The 23,771-nt window shown below is 45.4% G+C and overlaps 1 protein-coding gene across 1 annotated transcript in view; it reads right to left on the bottom strand.

Moving 5' to 3' along the window:
• The window catches only part of ATRX (ATRX chromatin remodeler), a 1,815,989-nt gene that overhangs the window by 962,726 nt on the left and 829,492 nt on the right, over positions 1 to 23,771 (bottom strand). The window contains exons 19-20 of the mRNA XM_078688830.1: positions 17,163 to 17,272; positions 1,860 to 2,006 (exon numbers count right to left, since the gene is read on the bottom strand). Coding sequence (XP_078544956.1) covers positions 1,860 to 2,006; positions 17,163 to 17,272 — 257 coding nt within the window. The remainder of the gene's footprint in view (positions 1 to 1,859; positions 2,007 to 17,162; positions 17,273 to 23,771) is intronic.

Below are 23,771 nucleotides of genomic sequence, written 5' to 3'. Positions count from 1 at the left end.
CTCCTTCTTCCCACCCAACTTATAAACTAATTTGACCCCTCCCCTTCATGCGCAAACAGTCGAGGTGAAAGGTTAACCGTGGGTGTGCCTTTGTGAACTTACGCTTCCATAATGCATCATAATGCCATAGAAGCCTACATGTACGCAAAACATCAAACCATCATATTATTCAAATGTGTTTACATTACACAAGTGTCTATGTCCTTTCAGAATGCCTCCATACTCGCTGCCCAGGAACTCGCTGTTCTAATGATGTGGCGCCTTTCAGACGGTGATTCCTTTTCTCCAAAAATATTTCATCTTTGGGTGAAACACCATGTGGCAGTTAGTGTTCATGATGAATGTGGTGGTGTGCACACCATATATACCAAATTAATCCAATCGAAATTTCTTTAACATATTTGACCTTTTGCGTGCAACCTGGGTTTCGCCTTGCCATCGCGCAATTTGAAAAATACCAAAAGTGGGGAGAGCAACATTCACACTCCGCACATTCATCAGAAATGGGGTGCAGTACAAAACCCAACAGTGACAGAGTCGTGTAGAGGCATGGATATGATCATTGTGGCTGAAAAAGCGACAGTCACAGAGGGTGCCCCAAGAAATGGGGGAGGGTATGGGGCAAATGGAATGAATACAGAGGTCATATATGTGCCCCTCCTCTTGTAGACCATGGATTAGACGATAAGATGTAATAAGCGTAACTGTATATCCTGTCCATCACTGTATGTTTTATTGCTCGATGAGATGTTATTCAAGTATCCTTGTCTGTATGAGGAATGTATTGCAGATCCCGAATTAAATAAAATGTTATTTTAAAAGAAAAAAAAGAAGACCAGAACCGGGGGACCCTCCTTCTCATATCTTGCAGCAAAGACCTGGAAACACCTCAGAACCTCAACCTCCCTTCTGGACTTCCCAAAGAACCTTTAGACTCTTCAAGACAAAACAGGCATGATCTACTCCTCCCCACTCAGGCCTGCCATACTCAGCACCTGCATACCCTTAAGGGTGATTAGCTGCACTCTACAAATCCACATAGCAGGTTTTCTGACACTCTCTAAACATTATGCATTGGGATGGAAATAACTCACTTAAGGGATCCAGTAATTCACTCAAAGGTCAATATGAAAATTAACATTGTCCTCACAGTTATGTAAATCCAGTATTTGTAAAGCGCACAGCTACCCTGAGGCATCCCGGCGCTGGGGGCCGTCCAGAAGATTAAGCGAGCTATTGCCCAGAGTCACATGGTGCTGGGCTAATCTGCCGCCCGTGCTGGGGATCAAACCGTGAGCCCCATGTCCAGTGTCAGTCGCCCTGGCCGCAGCGCCACACCTCTTCCCTATGTCTTATGTCTGGAAATTGATCACTGTCGCCATTACAATATTCGAGTGTACGTGGGATCGTAGAACATACTTACAGTTTAGATATATAAACACCTATCCCCCTCAACCAGAATCAGCTGCAATAATTCACAGGCCTCTTTAATGAACCCTTGAGGCATCAGATTTGTCCACTCTGGCCAGCGTACAGTGGATTCTAGAATAGTTATTAGCCATGGATGGGCACTGTTCATGTTTAATACCATTATTAAAGTCAAGGGTGATGAGTCGCAGTAATGTTGCGTTGTAACTTGACAGTTAAAACTTTTAAATGTGTTTACATTAAAAAAAACTAGTCAACTATTGTTTCTTTGTACAAAGTATTGTCAACATAGCTATTTCTGCTGCATTCATGTCCCTTGTTACTTTCAATTACACATTATGAAGTAATTGTCATTTCAAGTCCAAAAAATACATGTAACTTCAAATATAACAATATCATAATAAAATCACAAACCAACAACAAAAGCTTACCTGTAGAGACTCCTCATCTGCCAAGCCTTCCTGCCATTTTTCAAACTCATTCAACCAGTTCAAAGCAGTATTTAATGGACAGACAACTAGCGCGGTGCTGAAATCCAGATGCTCACAAAGCAAAACTGTGTGAAGAAAAGCAACAACCTAGAAATAGAAATTGGAAAATAAATTAATCAGTTAAATGTCCATTAATAATATGGTGCAATCTGAATATGTAAGCTAAATTTAAATACTATGAGTACTGCCAACATGCAAAGTACCCCGATTGTCTATAAACTAATGGGAACAACGAGACATGCTTCAACTTATCTCTATGATGAACATATTGACACTACTATCATCACTACAGTCCAAGATTCCCCATCTCCACTCAAACACAAATGTTACTTAAAAACAGCCCAATTACTGCTATCAAGTCCTGTTTACAAAAGCCATATGAGGAGCAGGTATCATAAAGGAGTCAGGAGCAAAAGGGAGTCTGACCATTTACAAGCAGAAGAAGGTTACTGGTATATGATGTCCTGGCCATCAAATGACTCAACACTGTTTTTCACATGTGGGCACTGATGCTGGAGCGAGGGGTTTAACATTTCCACTACTGAAATGAATTCCGTAAAAGTCAGCAGTGTCAGCTTTCAAGCTAGAAAGAGCCATGGTCCATTATGGTAGTGGCAAGAAGTGAATACCTTACTGTGCATCAAATTATCTCTAGAAGCATCTTGGTTGAAAATTCTACTTCTGCCCAACACCAGACAGGAAAACAGAGGCAAACAGGGGTTTCAAGTGAATAAATACTCTCAATAAATCAATAGGGTTGTTTTAAGTACAGCTACTCACCCGAAAAGTGATTACTTAGTTGCTGATTTCCAAAACACTGGCTGTTTACTGTTCAGTTATTTAATATGATGGGTAATTAAGTAAGCTATCTGTCTTCAAGTAAGCCTGATCAAAATGTCTTGCCAGACTTGGAATCTGATAAGATCAGATAATTTAGTTATGGTGATAAGCGTTTGTAATCAACATGTCTAGGACTTAAGATCCTTTACATGGCAAAAGACTGCTCTATTCCTTGCAACATAAGAGACTGCAAATACACATAGGGAGAAAATGACGCTAAAACGTCTCAATTCAATTAAGCTTTATTCAACCATGAAAATTACAGTAATAAAAGCACATATCGCAATCATTAAATATTTAAGATACATTTGCATAGGTAAAATATCCAAGTTAAAAGGAAGGATAAAATAGCAAAGACACCTTACATTAAAAATTTTGTTTACATAAAATCCAAACATAATTCAAGTCCCAATAATTCACCTAAAAGACAGCCTCCCAGAGTTCTAATGACATGTTTTTCCTCAACCGCAGGGCCTTTTTCAAAAAAGTAGATACCCTCCATGCCACGTGTTCATTCTCAAAGTTGTAAACAAACAAGTGCTGGACGGCATTGCCTAAGGCCATGCTGTCTTAAAAGGGGAAGTAACCAGACTTTCCTAAGTTCTTTAAAAAACTTGCAAAACAAGCATTGGAAATGCAATAGGTCTCGCATTTGAAAACTTGGAGCTATTGGTCTTGTAAATGACAAATATTATATTTATTTGTTGGTTTTTAAAATAGCTAAATTGATAGCTTTGTCATTTACAACGCCAATAGTTATAACTTTCGCGAATGTGACACCTATAGCATTTGGAATGCAACATGTTTTGTATTTACGTGACTTAGATGGCAGCTTTGGTCGTTAGGCCACATCTCTAGAAAGCAGGAGAGTGCAGCAGGGGAGAGAAGCACAGCAATGCAATAGGTCTTGCATTAGGAAATTTTGAGCTATTGGTATTGTAAAGGACACATTTTTTATTAATTGTGCTTGTTTTGAAAGTAGCGAAATGAATAGCTTTGTTATTTACAATGCCAATAGTTTTATCTTTCGCAAATGTGACACCTATTGTAACACAATATGTGTTGTAGCACTGAGTGGTGTGAGGGTGAGGGGTGTGAGGGTGAGGGGGCTGTTGTGTGTGTGTGTGTGTGTTGGTGTGTGTGTGTATATTTGCTATTGTGGAGTTTTAGTTCTATTTTTTGGGTGTGTGTGTTGTGTATGTGTGTGTGTTTTTATATAAATGTGTGTTGTTTTTATTTTGTGTGTGTGTTGTGTGTGTGTGTATTAAATGAAAATGGCAGATGTGCTAGTGTTCCCTAACGTTACTTACGTTTGTTAGTGTAGCGGTCTAGTGTTTTTTTGTGTTTATGTTCTTTTTTTGATTGACGTGCTTCACAGCCAATGAGATTGGTACATTGTGTTACGTAGCGTCCTAATTGGAGCGCGTAACTTTGGAAATCCCCTGATTGTTGACCCCGCCGTTCTTGGAAGGGGTGCCGGGTTTGCTGTCTGCTGCGTCGCCTGACAGCCAATTTTTTTTTAATATTGTTTTGTGATGTATTTGTTGACTTGTATATTTTTTTCTAGTTTAGTGTTTGTTTCGGTAAAAAAAAAAAGTCTTTGTTAAAGTAAATTGTTTATTAGTTGACGGTGTCTCTGCTGCGTATGAACGCAATGTATAGCTTTTGGTTGTTCATATTATTAATATTTTTGTTGTATTGTGAACTATTCGATTGAATATATTGGCAAAGGTTATTATTTTGTCGTGATAGTGCAACATGTTGCATAAGTGCGTGACTTACCTTTTATATTGTTTGACTGTCCTTAAGTTTATAATCGGTTATTTTTTATCTTGTGCCCTCGACTAGATCTGCTGCAGTAAATTTCCCTATCAGATGATTGTTACATGTATGTGTGAGTTTCCCTCAATTTTCTTGCATTTGTGCTCAGCGACGTTTGTTATTTTTCCTTGTACTTTATTTGTTTTTTTATCAGAAAGAAGATGTGTTGCATTAGGTGAACTAAAGAAAGAGACATATATTGCATTCTCTGCATTAGAGCTGGTCTGTGTGGGTGGGTGAGAGTGGTGCGTGGGTGGTAGTGAGTGAGTGAGTGAGTGAGTGAGTGAGTGAGTGAGTGAGTGAGTGAGTGTGTGTGTGTGTGTGTGTGTGTGTGTGTGTGTGTGTGTGTGTGTGTGTGTGCGCGCGCGCGCGTGGAAGTTGTGTATGTTTGTATGCTATGACATTTTTTTATAAAAATCTGCAAATAAACATTCTTCGCCTGTCCTTAAGTTTAGAATCGGTTATTTTTAATCTTGTGCCCTCGACTAGATCTGCTGCAGTAATTTTCCCTATCAGATGATTGTTACATGTATGTGTTTGAGTTTCGCTCAATTTTCTTGCATTTGTGCTCAGCGACGTTTGTTATTTTTCCTCGTACTTTATTTGATTTTTGATCAGAAAGAAGATGTGTTGCATTAGGTGAACTAAAGGAAGAGACATATATATTGCATTCTCTGCATTAGAGCTGGTCTGTGTGGGTGGGAGTGGTGCGTGGGTGGTTGAGAGTGCGTGAGTGGGTGGGTGAGAGTGGGTGGGTGAGAGTGGGTGGGTGAGTGTGTGTGGGTGAGTGTGTGTGGGTGAGTGTGTGTGTGTGTGTGTGTGTGTGTGTGTGTGTGTGTGTGTGTGTGTGTAAGTTGGTGTGTATGTTTTTGTATGCTAAGACATTTTTTTTTAAAAATCTGCAAATAAACATATTCTTTGCCTGTCCTTAAGTTTATAATCGGTTATTTTTTATCTTGTGCCCACGACTAGATCTGCTGCGGTAAATTTCCCTATCAGATGACTGTTACATGTATGTGTTTGATTTTCCCTCAATTTTCTTGCATTTGTGCTCAGCGACGTTTGTTATTTTTCCTCGTACTTTAATTGTTTTTTGATCAGAAAGAAGATATGTGTTGCATTAGGTGAACTAAAGGAAGAGACATATATATTGCATTCTCTGCATTAGAGCTGTGTATTCCCTTTCCTACACCAGCTGGCAGCATTTTTTGTTGGTCCTGTAGCAATTTTGTTATTTTTTACTCGAATGTAGAAATTCCTGGACATGGAGTCAAGTGAATGTAGCACATGGCTGCGACTACTGTTATTGTATGTAGTGGTGATCAGTTAGGTAGAGTGTGGGCGGTAGAGTGTGGGCGGTAGAGTGGTGGCGGCTAGGGTGGTGGCGGCTAGGGTGGTGGCGGCTAGGGTGGTGGCGGCTAGGGTGGTGGCGGCTAGGGTGGTGGCGGCTAGGGTGGTGGCGGCTAGGGTGCTGGTGGTTGCGGCTATGGTGGGGGTGTTGGCGGCTAGGGTTGTTGGCGGTTAGTATTGTTGGCGGCTAGGGTGATGGCAGCTAGGGTGATGGCAGCTAGGGTGATGGCAGCTAGGGTGATGGCAGCTAGGGTGATGGCAGCTAGGGTGATGGCAGCTAGGGTGATGGCAGCTAGGGTGATGGGTGCTAGGGTGATGGGTGCTAGGGTGATGGGTGCTAGGTTGGTGGGTGCTAGGTTGGTGGGTGCTAGGTTGGTGGGTGCTAGGTTGGTGGGTGTTAGGGTGGTGTGGGCTAGGGTTGTGTGGGCTAGGGTGTTGGCATCTAGGGTGTTGGCATCTAGGGTGGTGGTGTCTCTGAGTGATGTGGTGGTTATCCCTGAGTGATGTGGTGGTGTCCCTGAGTGATGTGGTGGTGTTCCTTAGTGATGTGGTGGTGTCCATGAGTGGTGTGGTGGTGTCCATGAGTGGTGTGGTGGTGTCCCTGAGTAATGCGGTGGTGTCCCTGAGTAATGCGGTGGTGTCCCTGAGTGATGTGGTGGTGCCTCTGAGTGATGTGGTGGTGCCTCTGAGTGATGTGGTGGTGCCTCTGAGTGATGTGGTGGTGTCCCCGAGTGGTGTGGTGATGTCCGTGAGTGATGCAGTGCTGTCCCTGAGTGGTGGTGTCCCTGAGTGGTGTAGTGGTGTGCCTGAGTGATGTGGTGGTGTCCCTGAGTGATGCAATGGTGTCCCCGAGTGATGTGGTGGTGTCCCTGAGTGATGCGGTGGTGTCCCTGAGTGATGCGGTGGTGTCCCCGAGTGATGCGGTGGTGTCCCCGAGTGATGCAGTGGTGTCCCCGAGTGATGCAGTGGTGTCCCCGAGTGATGCAGTGGTGTCCCCGAGTGGTGCTGTGGTGTCCCCGAGTGATGTGGTGGTGTCCCCGAGTGGTGCTGTGGTGTCCCCGAGTGGTGCTGTGGTGTCCCCGAGTGGTGCTGTGGTGTCCCAGAGTGATGCGGTGGTGTCCCAGAGTGATGCGGTGGTGTCCCAGAGTGATGCGGTGGTGTCCCCGAGTGATGCGGTGGTGTCCCCGAGTGATCGGGTGGTGTCCCCGAGTGATCGGGTGGTGTCCCCGAGTGATCGGGTGGTGTCCCCGAGTGATCGGGTGGTGTCCCCGAGTGATGCGGTGGTGTCCCCGAGTGATGCGGTGGTGTCCCCGAGTGATGCGGTGGTGTCCCAGAGTGATGCGGTGGTGTCCCAGAGTGATGCGGTGGTGTCCCTGAGTGATGCGGTGGTGTCCCTGAGTGATGCGGTGGTGTCCCTGAGTGATGCGGTGGTGTCCCTGAGTGATGCGGTGGTGTCCCTGAGTGATGTGGTGGTGTCCCTGAGTGATGCGTGGGGGTGTCCCTAAGTAGTGTGCCGGTGTCCATGAGTGATGTTAGGGTGTCCCTAAGTAATGCGGTGTTGGCCATGAGTGTTGCCCCAGAGTGTTGTTTGTCGAGAAAGTGATTTTAAAAATGTGAGAGAGAATATGAGTATGTTTACATAAAAAAGTAGAAACGAGTTTGGGCGCGTAAATTTCAAAATTTAAAAAAAATATGTAAGTAAATAAAAGTAAAGCACATGCTAAATGCTTGCATATCAAAACAAAAGTAAGAGTATTTGACCGTAAATTATGGAGCATGGAAGTACATGGAAAAGGCGCAATGCCTGGTCAGAAAGGAGCCTGGGAGAACGTGCGGCGAAGCTCAAAGTAAAGTCGAGCGACCATATGGAGAGGGAGGAGGTGGGCTGCCTGCAACTCAAGGGAGCATAGGGAGGAGGGGGTGGTCTGCCTACTAAGTGTAATGCGTGTGGCAACAGAGGGAGAGCGTGGCGCGCGCTGGAGAGGGAGGGGGTGGGCTGTCTGGGCAGTTTAATGCGTGTGGCAACAGAGAGAGAGTGTGGCGCGCGCCCCGCCGAAAGGATGCATGATTAAAGGAGGAGTAATGTCTAGTTTGTACTCTCCTGGCTCCGCTGTTCTGTTTACTTCTGACACGTGTTAATTGGCCCATTGTAAGGGAACAGCATGGAAGTGGTGCTATTGGCATGCCTGCACCCAAACGTCGACTTCGTTTTTTATTTACATATACAAACAAGCTTTGCTCTGTTGGTAGTGGTTTGCTCTCGTAGTGTCAACCTGCTCACCGCAGCCGTGAAACTGCAGGGAGAGAGAGGGGAGGTGCTGGCGGCTGGGGAGGGGGGAGGAGAAATGCGAGCCTGGCTGTGTGCGGGGAGAGAGAGGGGAGGTGCTGGCGGCTGGGGGCTGGGGAACAGATGGCGAAGGCTGGCGTATTTTTTTTTAAAATAGTCTGTTTCACTGGGGAAAAAGAGAGTTGTGCAGGCTGATGCGGTGGCGCTTGGAGTCGTGGAGTTTTGCAAGTTGCAGCCCGTTCCTTTCTGCTAAATGAGTTGTGCAGGCTGAGGCGGTGGTTTTAGTATTCAATGCGAAGATCTCAAATGCGGGTTTAAGACGAGACAAGGCCGTGAAACTGCAGGGAGAGAGAGGGGAGGTGCTGGCGGCTGGGGAGGGGGAGGAGAAATGCGAGCCTGGCTGTGTGCGGGGAGAGCGAGGGGAGGTTCTGGCGGCTGGGGGTGGGGATAGCCGTGGGAGGGAGCCTTGTCGCTTTCATGTGCACGCGCTTTTAATGTCAATGCGCTTGCGCATTGAGCTTAAATTTGACGGGCACTGCAAGGAATCGCCATGGAATCACAAGTTGGTTAAAGTCTGTTTAAGCCCCTATAGTCTCGCAAGCTCAATGCACATGCGCATTGACAGGCGAGACCTAAAAAGACTAGGTGGATGGTGGACTGCTCTGAGTGTCACACGAACACGGAGGTAACACTCTTGACCAATCATTCATTTTGGGTGTAGTCACTAGTCTGTGTACCATACTCTGAATCTTATCAACAGCATTCTATCATGTCCACTTGGGAAACAAGCATTTGCAATGCAATAGGTCTCGCATTAGGAAAGTTTGAGCTATTGGTATTGTAAATGGCAAAGTTTTTATTCATGTTTTTTTTTTTTAAATAGCTAAATTAATAGCTTTGTCATTTACAATGCTAATAGTTATAACTTTCGCAAATGTGATACCTATAGCATTTGTAATGCAATATGTTTTGTATTTACATGACTTAGATGTATTGATATTACTAATAACAATGGCGTTTAATTTTTTTAAATAACTAATACTTAAATAAAAGTTATTGTAATTTATAATGGCAATAGCTTAAACTTTTCTAAAGAACTTTTGTGAAATTATGTTCAGTGTATTTTATTGTGACGAAAATCCAAGAACAGAAGTGAAATATTAACATTTTTTTGTGACATTTGCAATAAAGCTTGAAACATTGATAGCGTATATTTGAACCAGTTGTTGTTGAATGGTTGCACAGATTGATTCTGTGAGGAAAGACAACGTCCTTCCAGACAATGTATTTCACAAAAACAGAACAGTGCTTAGAAGCATTAGGGAGCCAAGTGAAGCATTCGTTGCAATTTTCTCTTACCTTACAACAACTGCGAGGGCAGGGAAATCTTCGCGAGAGCGCGTGCTGCAGTCCGTCCAAAGCTCGCGCCGCCGGCCTGCGACCAGGAAGTCAGGCAGGCCGGGCGGGACAACCGGAAACAGGAAGTAGGAGGGCGGGAGCCTACCCCGCCTCCCACGGAAGAGCCGCGATTGTTTGGAGCACCGGAGCAGGCAGGAGCCTACCCTGCGCCCCGGTGCCGAAGAAGGGAGGAAGAGTCCTGCTGCTGGTGAGAGCCGCTGCACCAAGGAAGCCGGTGAGTGGGGCTTCGCCTTGTTATTTGCTGGGCTGCGGGGGCATGTGTGTGCGCGCGCGGCGGCGGGCTGTGTATGTGTGTGAGCGTGCGTGTGTGTGTGTGTGTATGTGTCTTGGAGTCTGTGTGTATGCGTGTGTGTGACTGTGGGGGGGGGAGGGGGTTGCCTGTCTGGGTGCCTGCGTGTCTGTGTAAGTGTAAGTGCGTGTGCGTGTCTGTGTGCATGCATGCGCGTTAGGCTGACTGGCTGGGAGTATGGGAGGGAAGTGCATGGAGCGGCGCAGGACGGAACGTGCGCGTTCGCGCACACAAATCCAGGAAAAAAGCTCGTAACACCCTCTTGTCCTCCTTCCTCCGAGACAGGCAACATTAGGTCTCCAGCTGGACACCTGCATCCTTCGGATGCAGTTTACCAGCTCGACCTAAAAATGTAAGTAAACTTCCATACCAGAGAACTAAGCCTTAGCTGGTGTTGTATAACTGTAGGTTTAGAGGCCTCATCTGCTATTCTAACAGAACCCAACATTTCGAGGCACTCTTTCTTCAGGGTTTTCCTCGATACTCGAGCCATACAGCTGGGATTGGAGTAAAACTCTGGGTGTCCAAGATCGTTCATAAACCTATAAATAAAACCTAAGCCAGGGCATCTTCAGCACCCCATCCAACTTAATACAGTCAAGCAGGATGTCTCTATTTAAGTGGGTCTGCTAACTAATCCAGATCCTATGCCATAGGAGAATAGGCTCAAGTTTGATAAGATCTGCTAGATACAGGAGACCCAACTCCTCATGGCACACAAAAGAGGACGTGCCAATAGGGACTGTAAGGATATACCGGAGGAAAGTGTTCCACAGTTTGTAAGGGAAGGGAATTGGCAACGCCCCATACCCCTTCCCCATAAATCGCTGAGGAACACTGAGCCTTGTAAATTTGCATGAGTTCACCGGGCGGCTTCCTTCCCAGTCTCTTTGCAAAACTAGCCAAGGCGCTGGTAGATCTACTAAAACCCAGTGTTTTTCTGCTCAATTGCTCGGGTCCATGTGTCATTATGACTGAAGAGGACACCGAGATACGAAAAAGTAGTTGTAGTTGCGAGCTTACTACAATCCAGATAGATGTCCCGAGCCATAATACTTCGGGTTCCAATAGCACAATTCATTGTAAAAGTTTTAGAAAGATTAATCTTTAAGCCCAAGTCAAGCATAAAGGTGTTAAAACTGGTCAGGACCCTTTCTAACCCATTACCTGTACGCGCCATTAAAACGGCATCATCTGCGTAGAGGAGGGCCGGTATAGGTCTCCCACCTACTTGGGGAAAATCATGTCCACTCTTAAGGAGTGCCTTAGCCAGGCCATTGATGTATAAATTAAAAAGAAAGGGGGCCAGGACGCAGCCCTGCCTGATCTCTCTTCTAACAGGAAATCCTGCTGTACACTGGCCATCCACCCCGTATCTTACACTGGCTGAAGATCCCTCGTAGAAACGGTGCAGGAAGGCAATAATATTAGGATCCACACCAAGGTCTGCAAGAATCCCCCACAACCTTGCATGGATTACAGAGTCAAATGCTGCTGTCAAATCAACGAAGACTAAGTATAGTCTCCCTTTTTTGGCTCTTGTGTATGTCCCGACAATCTTTGCCAGGTTTCGGCTCTGTTCCAGGGTTCCCAAACCCTCCCGAAACCCATACTGGAGATCGGATAGAACATTATTTTCTATTGCCCAGTCCTGTAGTCGCTGCAGGACAACCCGGCCTGCCACCTTCACCATGGATCAAGAAGGGAAATTGGTCTATAACAACCAGGATCTTGGCGATTTCCCTTCTTGAAAATTGGGACAATGATGGACTCCGTCCAAGTCATCAGGAAGGTGGTATAGTCACTGGAGTTGACCATCTGGGTTAGTAGTGGGGCCCAGGGCGGGACATTTAACTTGAACAAGTCAAGTGGCATGCCAGCAGGGCCCGGAGCCTTGCCCCCCTTGCTACGGGCAAGAGCCAGTACCATTTCATCCAGCGTTACATGAAGGTTGCCATTGTGTACGCAGAGAGGACCCCGAGATGGCTGCTCATCGGTGGCTGGGCCATTATATAATGCAGAAAAGTGGGTTATCCAATCCTTTTCTGGGATTGCAATCTCAATGGAAGGACCTCCACCCCTGCTCAGAGGTGGGGTCCTCAAGATCTTCCAGAAGGGCGCAGAGTCCTTTGTTCGGGCTGCGGTATGTAGCGACTCCCAGGCTTCCTCCCTCAGTGACCTCTTTCTAGCAGAAATTGTCCTCCTTTAAGAAGCTCTAGCACTCCTTATCCCCTCCTGGGATCTAGGTTGTCTATGGAGCTCAACCTTCAGGTAGGAGTATGCCTTGGTGCATGCGCTATTGACCCAGCCAGTGGTTTTCGGCCCGGTACGGCATTGAGCAGTCAGTAACTTCCTAACCTCTTTAATTATCTCAAGGAAAGAACGAGTTAAGTCATCTGCAGTAGAAAGCTCATTTAAGCAGATGTCGAAAGCAGCTTTACAGGATGCGATAAGCTGCTTAGTTTATACCTCAGGGTCTACTTTGGACCAAGGAAGAGCATACCCATTCGTCTTGTTTAGCTCTAAGGATCCCATCACCTGGTTCACATGGTTCTTCCTCACAATGTTTTGAGCTTGTAGTTGTAACTGAAGACAAAGTGGATAATGGTCACTCAACACAATAGTCCCCATCATAAAGGACAACAAACTCGGGACAAGGGTGTGTGAAACCAGCATAAAATCAATGGTGGAGACAAAGCCTCTACCATTGAAGGTCGAGGACATAATCACAGGGGTGGGAACAAGTTCTCTTGCAAATCCCAAATCATAACGAGACATTAAATCATTGAGATGATCCCCAGCCTTAGTGTGTGCAAAATGGCAATTGAATACCCCCTCTTCCGTACAAATGCCACCAATTTTCGGGTTAGCTGATTTACACAGTGCAAAGTTAAAATCCCCCGCAGAATAATCACGGTATCCATAGAGCTGAAATTACAAATAGCTTCCAAGGCCCCGCCAATCCTAAAAAGCTCCATCCCCAACTCTCCTGCAGGTACATTGTTGTAAAAATTTACCACAAGCCCTCTTAGATGGTTTTACATACAATTGAATGATGGTAGTAGCAATTCCCCGCTGAAAAAACAATGTTATCCACCACTAGCATGTTCGATATATACATACATACATAAGCCTCTCTTAGGCCTTCCTCCCAGACCCTTCACCGCCGGGGTATTAAAGGTAAAACAACAGAAATATGGACTGGCTCCAGCTCCCATGTTTCTTGTAGGCATAAGATGTCGATACTATCTATAAACTTAACCCATACGGGATTTGAAATCTTTGCACGCAACCCAGCAATATTCCAAGAGATGATACTAGTTTCGGATAATACTTTCTTGGAGGTGTTTCACTTGGAAAATAGATAGGTGTTGACTTGCACTTGAGGGAAACCCTTTTGTGGTATATGGAGCACTAACGTCATTACGCAATTCATGTGTATCGGAATTACCGCAAATAGGCCGCATGGAATTGCACACAGTGGTAGTAGGAAACAGGAAGTAAATTAGTACCAATACTGGGGCTCGGTATTCTACTACGCTGAACCTCCGGAGAGGCCGCAGGGTTGCCGGGTCACCCCTCTGCTATTTTGTTACACTGCGTAGGGGTTGGCAGTCAGTCGACCACATCCAGATTATAAAGTGGAGCGTAAAAATTACTGACAGGAATCTGGTAGCTGAGATGTGGTAGACCACCACCAAAGCCCTCTGGACGACGTTGAGAGGTTTTTGCAGGATGGTAAAAGAAACCCTGTGGCACAATACTGACCCCCCTGACTTCTAACTGACCAAAAAGCCACCCATCTCAAAATTGTGCGGACAAGTGCAGGAGATGCAAAGGAAAGGACCACACAGTCTTCCTCAAGGGACTTATCAGAGTGTCCCACCCAACCTATCCTGCGGGACATTCTAAAATATCGAAAAAGCTCACTTGTCAAGCCTGTTTTCCCAGTTAAGTAATGTAGGGATCTATTACGCAGAGAAGACCAGTGTTCAGACTCCCCTTGAGGGAGCATGGGGACATTCACCAGGACTACTGTAAGTGGTGTGGCTTCGGGCGGGAGATGAAGTACCTTTGAGCCCATGGTTCCCCCCCTTGCTACCCTCTGGGGTCCTGGGTCCATGCGGGAACCCTGTTCCATGGTCACCTTGTGTACCGGCTGCTAATAGAAATTAGATGTTGAGTTTACAGGGCTCAACTGGCCCTTTTGCCGGTTAGAATGAATAGAAAACAGGTGACCTGCCAGAGGCTGAGAGGGAACACCTTCAGAAACCGGGAAAACTGTATTAAATTGCAGATTGGCGCTAGTAGGACCCCCTGGGGGAGAAATAAACTGATTGGGTGCTCTGGTCTGGGAAGATTTACATACAGAGGCCTCAGACACTGAATGGAACCCTAGGGGCATACTGACTAGGGCCTTGGGTCGATACAGTGTTAAGGTTAATAAGACTTTCCAGAGTTGCTAGTCTGTTCTCAATTTTAGTGAGTGCAGCTTTTAAAGGGAATACAACCGCCACTAGAGTTTCCTCTAATTTTTGCCAGAACTCTCTCATACCTACACCTGCAGGAACGGTGCTGACCGTCTCTGCAGGGGGAATGAACTCCGGAAGCGACATTTGTGGCACAGGATTAGTCAAGGGTTCCGTGGTAATAGATTGGCTATTGATGGATTGCCTAGTATTAGCCATTGTTTTCCTTTTCTTCCCAGGAGGTTTCAGACGGGAAGGTTGGATGTTTTTGGCTTTCTGGGCCCTTGTAACAACTTTAGGTCTCGCACCCTCCTTGTTTATTGCCTGAGATTCATGCGGGGGAATTACCACCAGTGGTGGAGATACAGGTGCGGAAGATATCGTAAGAGAAGTTGTGACAGACGTATTAACTTCCTGAGCACGTTCTGTTAACACTATTTCATGCATTAAAGTGGACTCTGCCCGGTTCAAAAAGGCATCTAAAGTGCACACCACCCCCTGTGAGAAAGTGCCATCTTTCTTACATTGGTATGCCCCCACTTTTTTCTGAACTGCTGATGTGCTTTGACTGAGTGTGCCCTAGGCTCCTGCCAATCAGGTACCCAGGGCTTGTGTTCCTTCCCTAAAACTGTGTTGAAACTAAAACCCAATTGGCATCTCTGTCCACCTGTCAGCCCCTAGCAAATTGTACCCTAGGTACCCAGGGCATGGTGATCAGAGCAGACCCCTAAGGGCTGCAGCACTTTTAGTGCCACCCTTAGAGGCCCTGTACGCTGACACCCACACACTGCCTTTGCAGGCTGAGTGTCTAGGTACAGAACTTAACAAAGAGTCGACATGGCACACATCTCTGTGTGCCATGCCCACAAACCTACTGCCCTGGCATACATCAATCACCCCTCTAGCCGAGTGCCCTATGCCAGTGGTGTGGGCACAGGTGCATGAGCCCTGTGCGTCTAGAGTACCCAGGGCCTTTCTTGGGCACTGTAAGTGCAGTGATGCCATTAAGAGTATATGGTGCTGGGAGGTCGTCATTACGAACTCCACAGCGCCATAATGACTACACTGAAGACTGACAAGTTTGGTACCAAACTTCTCAGCCCATTAAGCCCAAAATGATGCCAGTGTGGGATTTAATGTAAAATGCACCCCCGAGGGCATCTTAGAGATGCCCCCTGAAACCTAACCTACAATCCACGTCTGGACTGAGTGTGCCCAGGCTGCCACACAGCAGACATGTTGCTGGACCCCTGGGTGGAGAGCCCCTCGCTCTCCTGGGCCTGCAACAATGCACATCTTGGGCGAGGTTCTAGGTCTCCTCCCCCAGGATGGGCAGGGGGAAGCTTCAAAGGCCTGCCGTCTCTGCGAGCTTCTCCAGACCATTTGCTGCACCCAGCAACTGGCCCCCACCGGTTCTGACCCCATTTCTGGTGGGAAGACTGGCGTGAAACCCTACGTCAAGAAGGGGGGGGGTGCCAGCCTGTGCCAACCCCACCCCTCAGGTGGGAGAGGCAAGGTGAAGCACGACCCCGGGCTCCCGTCATCTTGAAGATGGGGAGCCCTGCCCAATCACAGCTAGGCTCCTGCCCCCCTCCACAGGAGAAGAGCAGACTAGGGAGTGTACTCACCCCAGGACAGGGACCTATTGGTCCCTGCCCTTGCCCTAACTTTAACGCCCCTAAATACAGTATTTAGGGGCTCCCTGAACCTTCCTTCCTTCCTTAGATCCCGATAAGAAAAGAAGAAAGAAGATCAAGAAGAAGAAGACCCGCTGTGCAACTGCTAACAGGATGACACCCACTGACTTGGCCCCAGCCCTACCAGCCTGTCGATCCTGGAACCTGCTCCTGCTTAATCCCGGCGACTCCTGCAGACAGCAAGCTTGGGACACCCGGAGGACCTGCCAGCCTTGACCCTCTTAAAAGACTGGGACTACCATAAGCAGAGGCTCTGCTTCAACAATCAACCCTTGGTGTCAGCCAGGAAGATCAAGACCTGCCCACTCCTTCAGGAGGATACTCAAGACCTGGCTGTTCGATCAGTAACGCCCCCAGCGCCTTGAGACCCCCGCGGGTATGTAGTGCGCTTTACAAATGATTGATTAATTGATTGACCGCCGAAGGCTTGCTAACAGATGCAGAACAAAATTAAGAAATAACTGCAACCACAATTTTCCATACTTGCAAAATATTGTTTTTAAAACTAATTCGACAGAAGATAAGCAAGACGAAAATTTAATTGTCCCTTAATGTTCGAGTTTTCAGAATGCCATTTTCAAAGCATATAGTTTTCATCCTAAAGAAAGGATCTGGGTACTCTCATTTCTTACCCAGATCATAGGAATAAAACACCAAAGACTGGACAAGACATAAACAGGTGTTAGATAGGGGTTGTGCAGTAGGGATAAAAGAGTCCTTCTTGGAAAAGTAATACAAGATGAAGAGGTATTCATTCCCAGGCAAACAGTTTATGCATGCAAATCTAGATAAAAAAAGAGAAACCTCATTCATGCTAGTGTTGGAGAAGAAAATATGAAACCCAGGAGAGCTATAAATACAGCCATAGTTCATTGCACACAGTTCTAGAAATACAAAAGGACTTATGAATTACAAGAAAAATACAGTGTTTGAAGAGATGAGGAGTAGTAACTATGAAGGAAACGAAAAGGAAAGCTAAAATTAATGTATTGAGGATCCATTTGTAACAAAGTAGAAAAGATAGAAAAAGTATGATTCTGTGCAGATAACATTTAATAAAGCAAAACTTACTTGCAAAGTCTTTCCAAGACCCATACAATGTGCAAGAATGCATCCAGAACCAGTCTCTTTTTTTGTTTTCTTTAGAGATTCACAACAACAGTCCCACATGAACTGGACACCTGCAACCACAAAATTGTACACAAACTAAATGAGCTATTTTTGTTAAGTTTATAAAATCAGAGGTAGACTTGAAGCAGCAAAACTCACATCAAAAATAAAAGATTCAATTTCACTAAAGGAAAATCTTTCTCCTGTGTTTCTACGTAAACTACTAAGGAAAATGCTACTGACCCAGTTTGCATCTGTTCTTGGCATGTAGAGCAGTTGAATATCATGCTTATGCATAGATCGCCAACTAGTGTTGGGTCCGGATGTTTGCACTTAGTTTTTCTTCAAAGAAGTCTTCCTAGTCACGAGGTAGGAGACTACGCCTTTCGGCGAGGGTGCGCATGGTCATCGACTCCATCTTCAGATTGTTTTTCCGCAGAGGGTGAGAGAATAGAGTAGTAGTAAAGAATAGAGATGGCCATGTGTACGTATGAATAGTATCAAGAGAACAACAGGAAGAGGTGGGTGGGCGTTTGAGATTCTACATGCCAAGAATAGATGCATACTGGGTAAGTAGCATTTTCCATTCGAGGCATGTGAGCTGTAGATTACCTGCTTATGCATAGACTATATAGCAGCCTCCCCTAAGTGGTGGATATCCTCTAACTGATGAAGTTGTCTGAAATAGTGTGTTAAGTACTGCTTGGCCCACATTAGCCTGTTGTCTGACTAACACATCTACACAACAGTGTTTGGTTAATGTGTGTGGTGTGGACCAAGCTGCAGCTTTGCAAGTGTCAGTAATAGGGATGTTGCCTAAGAAAGCCATAGTAGCTCCTAGCTTACGAGTGAAATGTGCTCTAGGAGGAACCATTAAAGTCTTTTTGGCATTTGCATAGCAAATCTGGATACATTTAACAATCCATCTATCATTATCTGATTTGGATATGGGATTGCCTTTATGAGGTGGTGCCAAAGCAACAAAAAGTTGTTTGGTCTTACGAAATGATGTAGTTCTTTCAATGTAATACAACAGTGCTCTTCTTACATCTAAGGTGAGTAGGGCTCTTTCTACAACAGAGTCGGGCTGAGGAAAGAAGACAGGTAATTCAACCGACTGATTAATGTGAAATGCAGATCCTACCTTAGGTAGGAATTTAGGATTGGTACGAAGAGCTACTTTATCTTTGTGTAGATGGAAAAAGGGTTCTTATATTGTTAGTGCCTGAAGTTCACCGACTCTCCTTAATGAAGTTATTGCAATGAGGAAAGCTGTTTTCCAAGTAATTAACTGTAGCTCAGATCTGTGCATGGGTTTGAATGGTGGGCCCATGAGCCTACTGAGGACTACATTAATATTCCACACAGGGGCAGGTGGAAGTCTTGGTGCTTTAACTCTTTTTAGTCCTTCCATAAATGCTTTCATTACAGGCACTCTAGAGAGCGATATATGTTGTCTATTTTGAAGACAGGCTGCAAATGCAGCAAGATGCAGTCTGATGGATATATAGCCCAACGACAACTGCTGTAAATGTAACAGGTAGCAGATAATGTTTTGTATGGAAGCATCCAGAGGGTTGATGTTATTGCAATAGATAACAAATCGCTTCCATTTGGTTACATAGCAGGCTCTTGTGGTAGGGGCTCTAACTTACTTAATGATGTTCATACAGTCTAATGGTAGGTTCAGATATCCAAACTCTGACTTCAGGAGCCAGATTACGAGGTTTAATTATTTGGGATCTGGGAGTTTGATTTCTCCATCGCTCTGTGTGAGGAGACTGGGAGTTAATTGTAATTTTTGCTGTGGTACCAGAGAGAGTTCCAACAGATTTGAGAACCAAGGGTTGATGTGCCCATGTTGGAGCTACCAGTATTAGTGTGAGTGATGTTTGTCTGAGTTTCTGAACCACTGATGGAATGAGTGGGAGAGATGGAAAAGTGTAAGCAAATATCCCTGACCAGTTCATCCATAGAGCATTGCCTTTGGACAATGGGTGTGGATACCTGGAGGTGAAGCTTTGGCATTTTGGGGTGTTGCAAACAAATCTATGTGAGGGACTCTCCAAGCTTGGAAGTATAGGTGGAGAACTTCAGGGTAAAGTTCCCATTTGTGTATTTGATACCTCTGCCTGCTGAGGAGGTCCGCAATCTGACTGCTGACTCCTGGGAGGTGTTCCACTAGGAGATAGATATTGTGGTGAATAGCCCACCTCCAGATGTCTTGGGCTAAGTGGGACACTTTGAGTATTCAGAGTGGCTCCTAGGTAGTCCTAGATTTGGTTTGGATGAAGATGTGATTTTAACACATTGACTGTAAACCCTAGGCGGTGAAGTAACTGAATAGTTACGGAAGAATGGTTGCGGCATTGTTTGTATATGCCGGCTTTGATGAGCCAGTCACCCAGATAGGGGAAGACATGTATATCTTCTTAGATGCGCAGCTACTACCGCCAGAAATTTTGTGAAGACTCTGGGGGCAGTGGTGACTCCGAATGGGAGTACTTTGAACTGGTGTGTTGGCCTGCTACCACGAACCTGAGAAATTTGCGGTGAGCCGGATGATATTAAAGTAGGCGTCTTTGAGTAGAAAGAAAGTCACCCTTTTGCAAAATAGGTAGAACTTGTTTAAGTGTTATCATGTGGAAATGGTCTGACTGTATGTAAAGATTTAGTCCTCTGAAATCTAATATTGGTCTGAGAGAGCCATCCTTTTTGGGAATTAGGAAGTAAAAGGAGTAGACGCCGGACCATTGATGTTGTGGTGGTACGGGCTCTATAGCTTGTTTGAGTAGTAGGGATTGTACCTCTTGTTTGAGAAGCTATAGGTGATCCGGTGAAAGTTTCTGCGACTTTGGGGGAATGTTTGGAGGAGTGTTGATGAACTCCAGGCAGTAACCAGAATGGATAATTTGAGGAACCCACTTGTCTGTTGCTATTGACTGCCACTTTGGTAGAAATTGTGACAGTCTTCTCCCCACAGGTGTCAAGTGGTTGGGGGGAACTATGGGCAGGTCACTGCATTGTATTGGAGGGGGAGGTACGTGTGTTGGAACCTCTAACCCTGCCCTTGCCGTTAAGTCTATAACCACCTCTGAAGTAAGTTTTAGAACCTGAGGGTTGGTTATTGCCCTTATAGGTAATGCAGTGTCCGAGAAAGTGGTTTTGGAACCTGCTCTATAAAAGGAGCGTTAAAAGGAACCACGGCCTTGCGGAGACTGAAGGGCTCCCATTGACTTGGCCACTTCGGTATATTTCTTCATCTTCTCAAGGGAAGAATCCACCACCGGCCCAAACAGATGTTCTTTATCGAATGGTGTGTTAAATATTGAGTTATGGACCTCCGGTTTGAACCCTGACATTCATAGCTAGGCGTGCCTTCTTAAAAGGACACTAGTGTTCACCGCTCTGGCAGCTGTATCAGCAGCATCTAGGCAGTTACTAATTTGATTATTGGAAATTAGTTATCCCTCATGTACCAAGTCTTGCGCTTTAGCTTTATGTTGTTGGGGTAGAAATTGGATAAGTTGTTCCACTTCATCCCAATGCGCATGGTAATATCTGGCTAGTAGCGCTTGTGTGTTACATATGCGCCAGAAGTTAGCTGCCTGGGAGGCTACCCTTTTCCCTGAAGCATCAAAGAGTTTTGACTATCTGAGGGTGGTGCATCTCCAGTAGTCTGGAAGTTTGCCCTCTTACGTGCATTAGAGACAACTAATGAGTCTAAGGGTAACTGGCCTTTTATGTAGACTGGATCAGATGGAACAGGCTTGTATTTTTTTATCCACCCTCGGGGTAAGGATATGCGCCCTGACAGGATCCTTAAAAATGTCATCTACATGTCTGGTCATTCCTATCAACATGGGCAACGTGTGTTGATTTCTGGGTGCTATTTAATGTCTGAAAAAGGAAGTCCTCTTCAAGGGACTCTTCATGGGGCTGGACCCCATGGTAATTGGTAGCCCTGGTTAGCAATTCAATATATCCTACACTGTCGTCAGGCAAATTGTCTGTGGGCGAATCCGTGTTATAGTCATCCCACTCACCCAGGAGTATAATCATTAGTATCATCTTCATCCCGTCACCCTGATTGTTAGGTATATATGGTGGTGAGTTCTCAGGTGAAGTTGGCACAGGCAGAGACTGAGGTAAAGGTAGTGAAGTGAGAGGGAGAGGAGGAGGGGCAGGCTTTGTCCCAACATGTCTCTTCTTTAATGGAATTTGATGTTCCTCTTCAGTATTAGCTCCCCTTTTTAAAGTCACTTTGGTGGTAATATGTCCAGTTTTTGGATGTATGACCAAAATGGTCTGTTTCGGGTCCGATGTTTGGAGCCGATCACTGGAAATATGGTTTTTCTGTGACATTGGTGTCTCAGTCTGTTTCGGAGCCAAATGTTTCAGTGCCAACGGTTTTGGGGTTTCGGGGTTGGTGTTTTCAGATAAGAGGTGGTTTTCGGTACCGAATGGTGATGTTCAGTGCCGGACTTTGTCTTCGACCCTAAAGTTTTTAGCTCTGTGCCAGACTTGGCATGGGGCTTTACAGAGCCGGAAGGTTTTTTGGTTGGCTTCGGTGCCGAACCTGGAAGCGGGGTGTCAGAAGTGTGGTCGCGGTGCCGACCGGGGCCCGAAGGGTTGGTCCAGAGCCTTCTTTTTCCGTGGGATTGGAAGATGGGGCGAGGTAGGGACTTGTACTTACAGTACATTGTCCATGCAGGATGTCTTCATCATGGTCGGAGCCATCGTCAGTCACAGCACCAAGGGAGGGCAGTAGAATGTCTGCTGTTTCCCAAGATGGTGGACCAAGGACAAGAGCGACAACATGAGACGGTCCCAAATTGGCAGGGTGCACACGTGTTTCCAGTCCAAAAGTTACGAGTGCCAAGTCCACAGAAAACCAGGGAGCCAAACCAACGGAGGAAGAACAAGAAGGGGAAAGGAGCCATACAGACAAAAGTGGGATAGGCGGTCTCTGAAGCACAGCCGTGCCGTCCATTTGGACAGGTCCCGGGCAGCGGTGGCAACAGTGTCCAATCCATTCTCCCAGGTTGGAGGGAGGTCGACACAGGCTCCAGTGCAGCAGTCTAGAGAACGGGACACCGCAGAGTCCGAGACAGAGGGGGCCTCTGGCTCACTGGCAGGGATGGAAACAGACAGGCTCAGAAAATCCCGGAGAGCAGCGCCGCAGTTCCCACCACTGCCAAAGCCTCCAGCGAGGCAGGCGGGCCAGCGGTACGATTACTGAGAATGCAATGCTTTGGAAATACAGTACATTTACTTTGTATAGGCTTTAGTAAAATGACAAGTAAATTACTTTGCAGATTACTTTTTTTACACAGTGCAGTATACCTGGAAACTGCACTGGGACATTTCCTGTAAACAGGTGAGTAAAAGCGTTTTTGTTATTTAGTACAATTTTAAAAGGATTTCCTAGATTTTCCAACTCCACACTAAAAAACTTTTCATAGAAAAACAGTCAATGTTATCCTAAGGAGGAAAACAGTGTTATCGGTTAACAGGTAAGTACTTTGTTGTGGGAGTTGGTATTCTGAGGTTAGACTCAGGGGTCCCCCAGGGTCAAGAATGCACTCTTGTTACACCCTCAGTGGCACTAATGCGGCCGGGTGCACTGTGCTGAGGCCCACAGTTATCTGTAGGAAACTGGCTCTATCTATACTACACCAAAATGAGGTATAGTGTGTATAGAGTCCAGGTGACCCCAGAGAAAGGCAGATGTTAAATAGATAGAACCTTACTCTTTATTTGTGGTAGAGTGGTCAAACAGTAAGGCAGTATCAGAGGACAGTGTTAAGCATTTGATGTACACACTTAGTCTGCAAATGAATTCACACACAAGAACTGATCTCTAGGCCAATTCCTTTTGTATACAAAAAATATACTGTTTATTTTTAGAACCAAGCAAGCCTGGCACAGGTAAGAATAAAATACTTTTCAGTAATAAGTTGCTGAATTAGGGAACAGTTTGAAAATGCAATAGAACTTGTACTTTGTTTGAGTTACAGGGGATGCAGCAGGTTGCAACACTTGGCAAATACAGTACATTGGAATGGATAGGCTTTTTCAGTAAATTACAGGTAAGTTACTTTCACATTACTCTTCTAATTCAGTGCTGGATATTTAGATTCAGCATTGGGACATTTCCTGTAAACAGGTAAGTAATTACGATTTGGTTATTCATATGATTTTAAAAGAATATCTTAAGATTTAAAAAATCCAAACTAGTTTTTTGGAATATAAACAGTACATTGAAATGAATAGGCTTTTTCAGTAAATTATATGCAAGTTACTTTGTACATTACTTTTCTTACTCAGTGCTGGATACCTGGATTGAGCACTTGGACATTTCCTGTAAATAGGTTAAGTAAATACGTTTTCGCTATTTGGGTGCTTTTTTAAAGAATATTTTTAGATTTCAAAACTCCATGCTGAAAAATAACTTATCGGTTCACAGGTAAGTAATCGACTGTGGGAGTTAAGGTTCTGGGGTTAGACTCAAGGGTGCCACAGTGTCAGTGATGCACAGTTGTTGCACCCTCAGCGGCACTAGGGCGG

The sequence above is a fragment of the Lissotriton helveticus genome, chromosome 4_1, assembly GCF_964261635.1.
Source record: "Lissotriton helveticus chromosome 4_1, aLisHel1.1, whole genome shotgun sequence".
Taxonomy (NCBI): domain Eukaryota; kingdom Metazoa; phylum Chordata; class Amphibia; order Caudata; family Salamandridae; genus Lissotriton; species Lissotriton helveticus.
The sequence above is the reverse complement of the archived record's forward strand: the minus strand, read 5'-3'. Positions and strand labels throughout refer to the sequence as shown.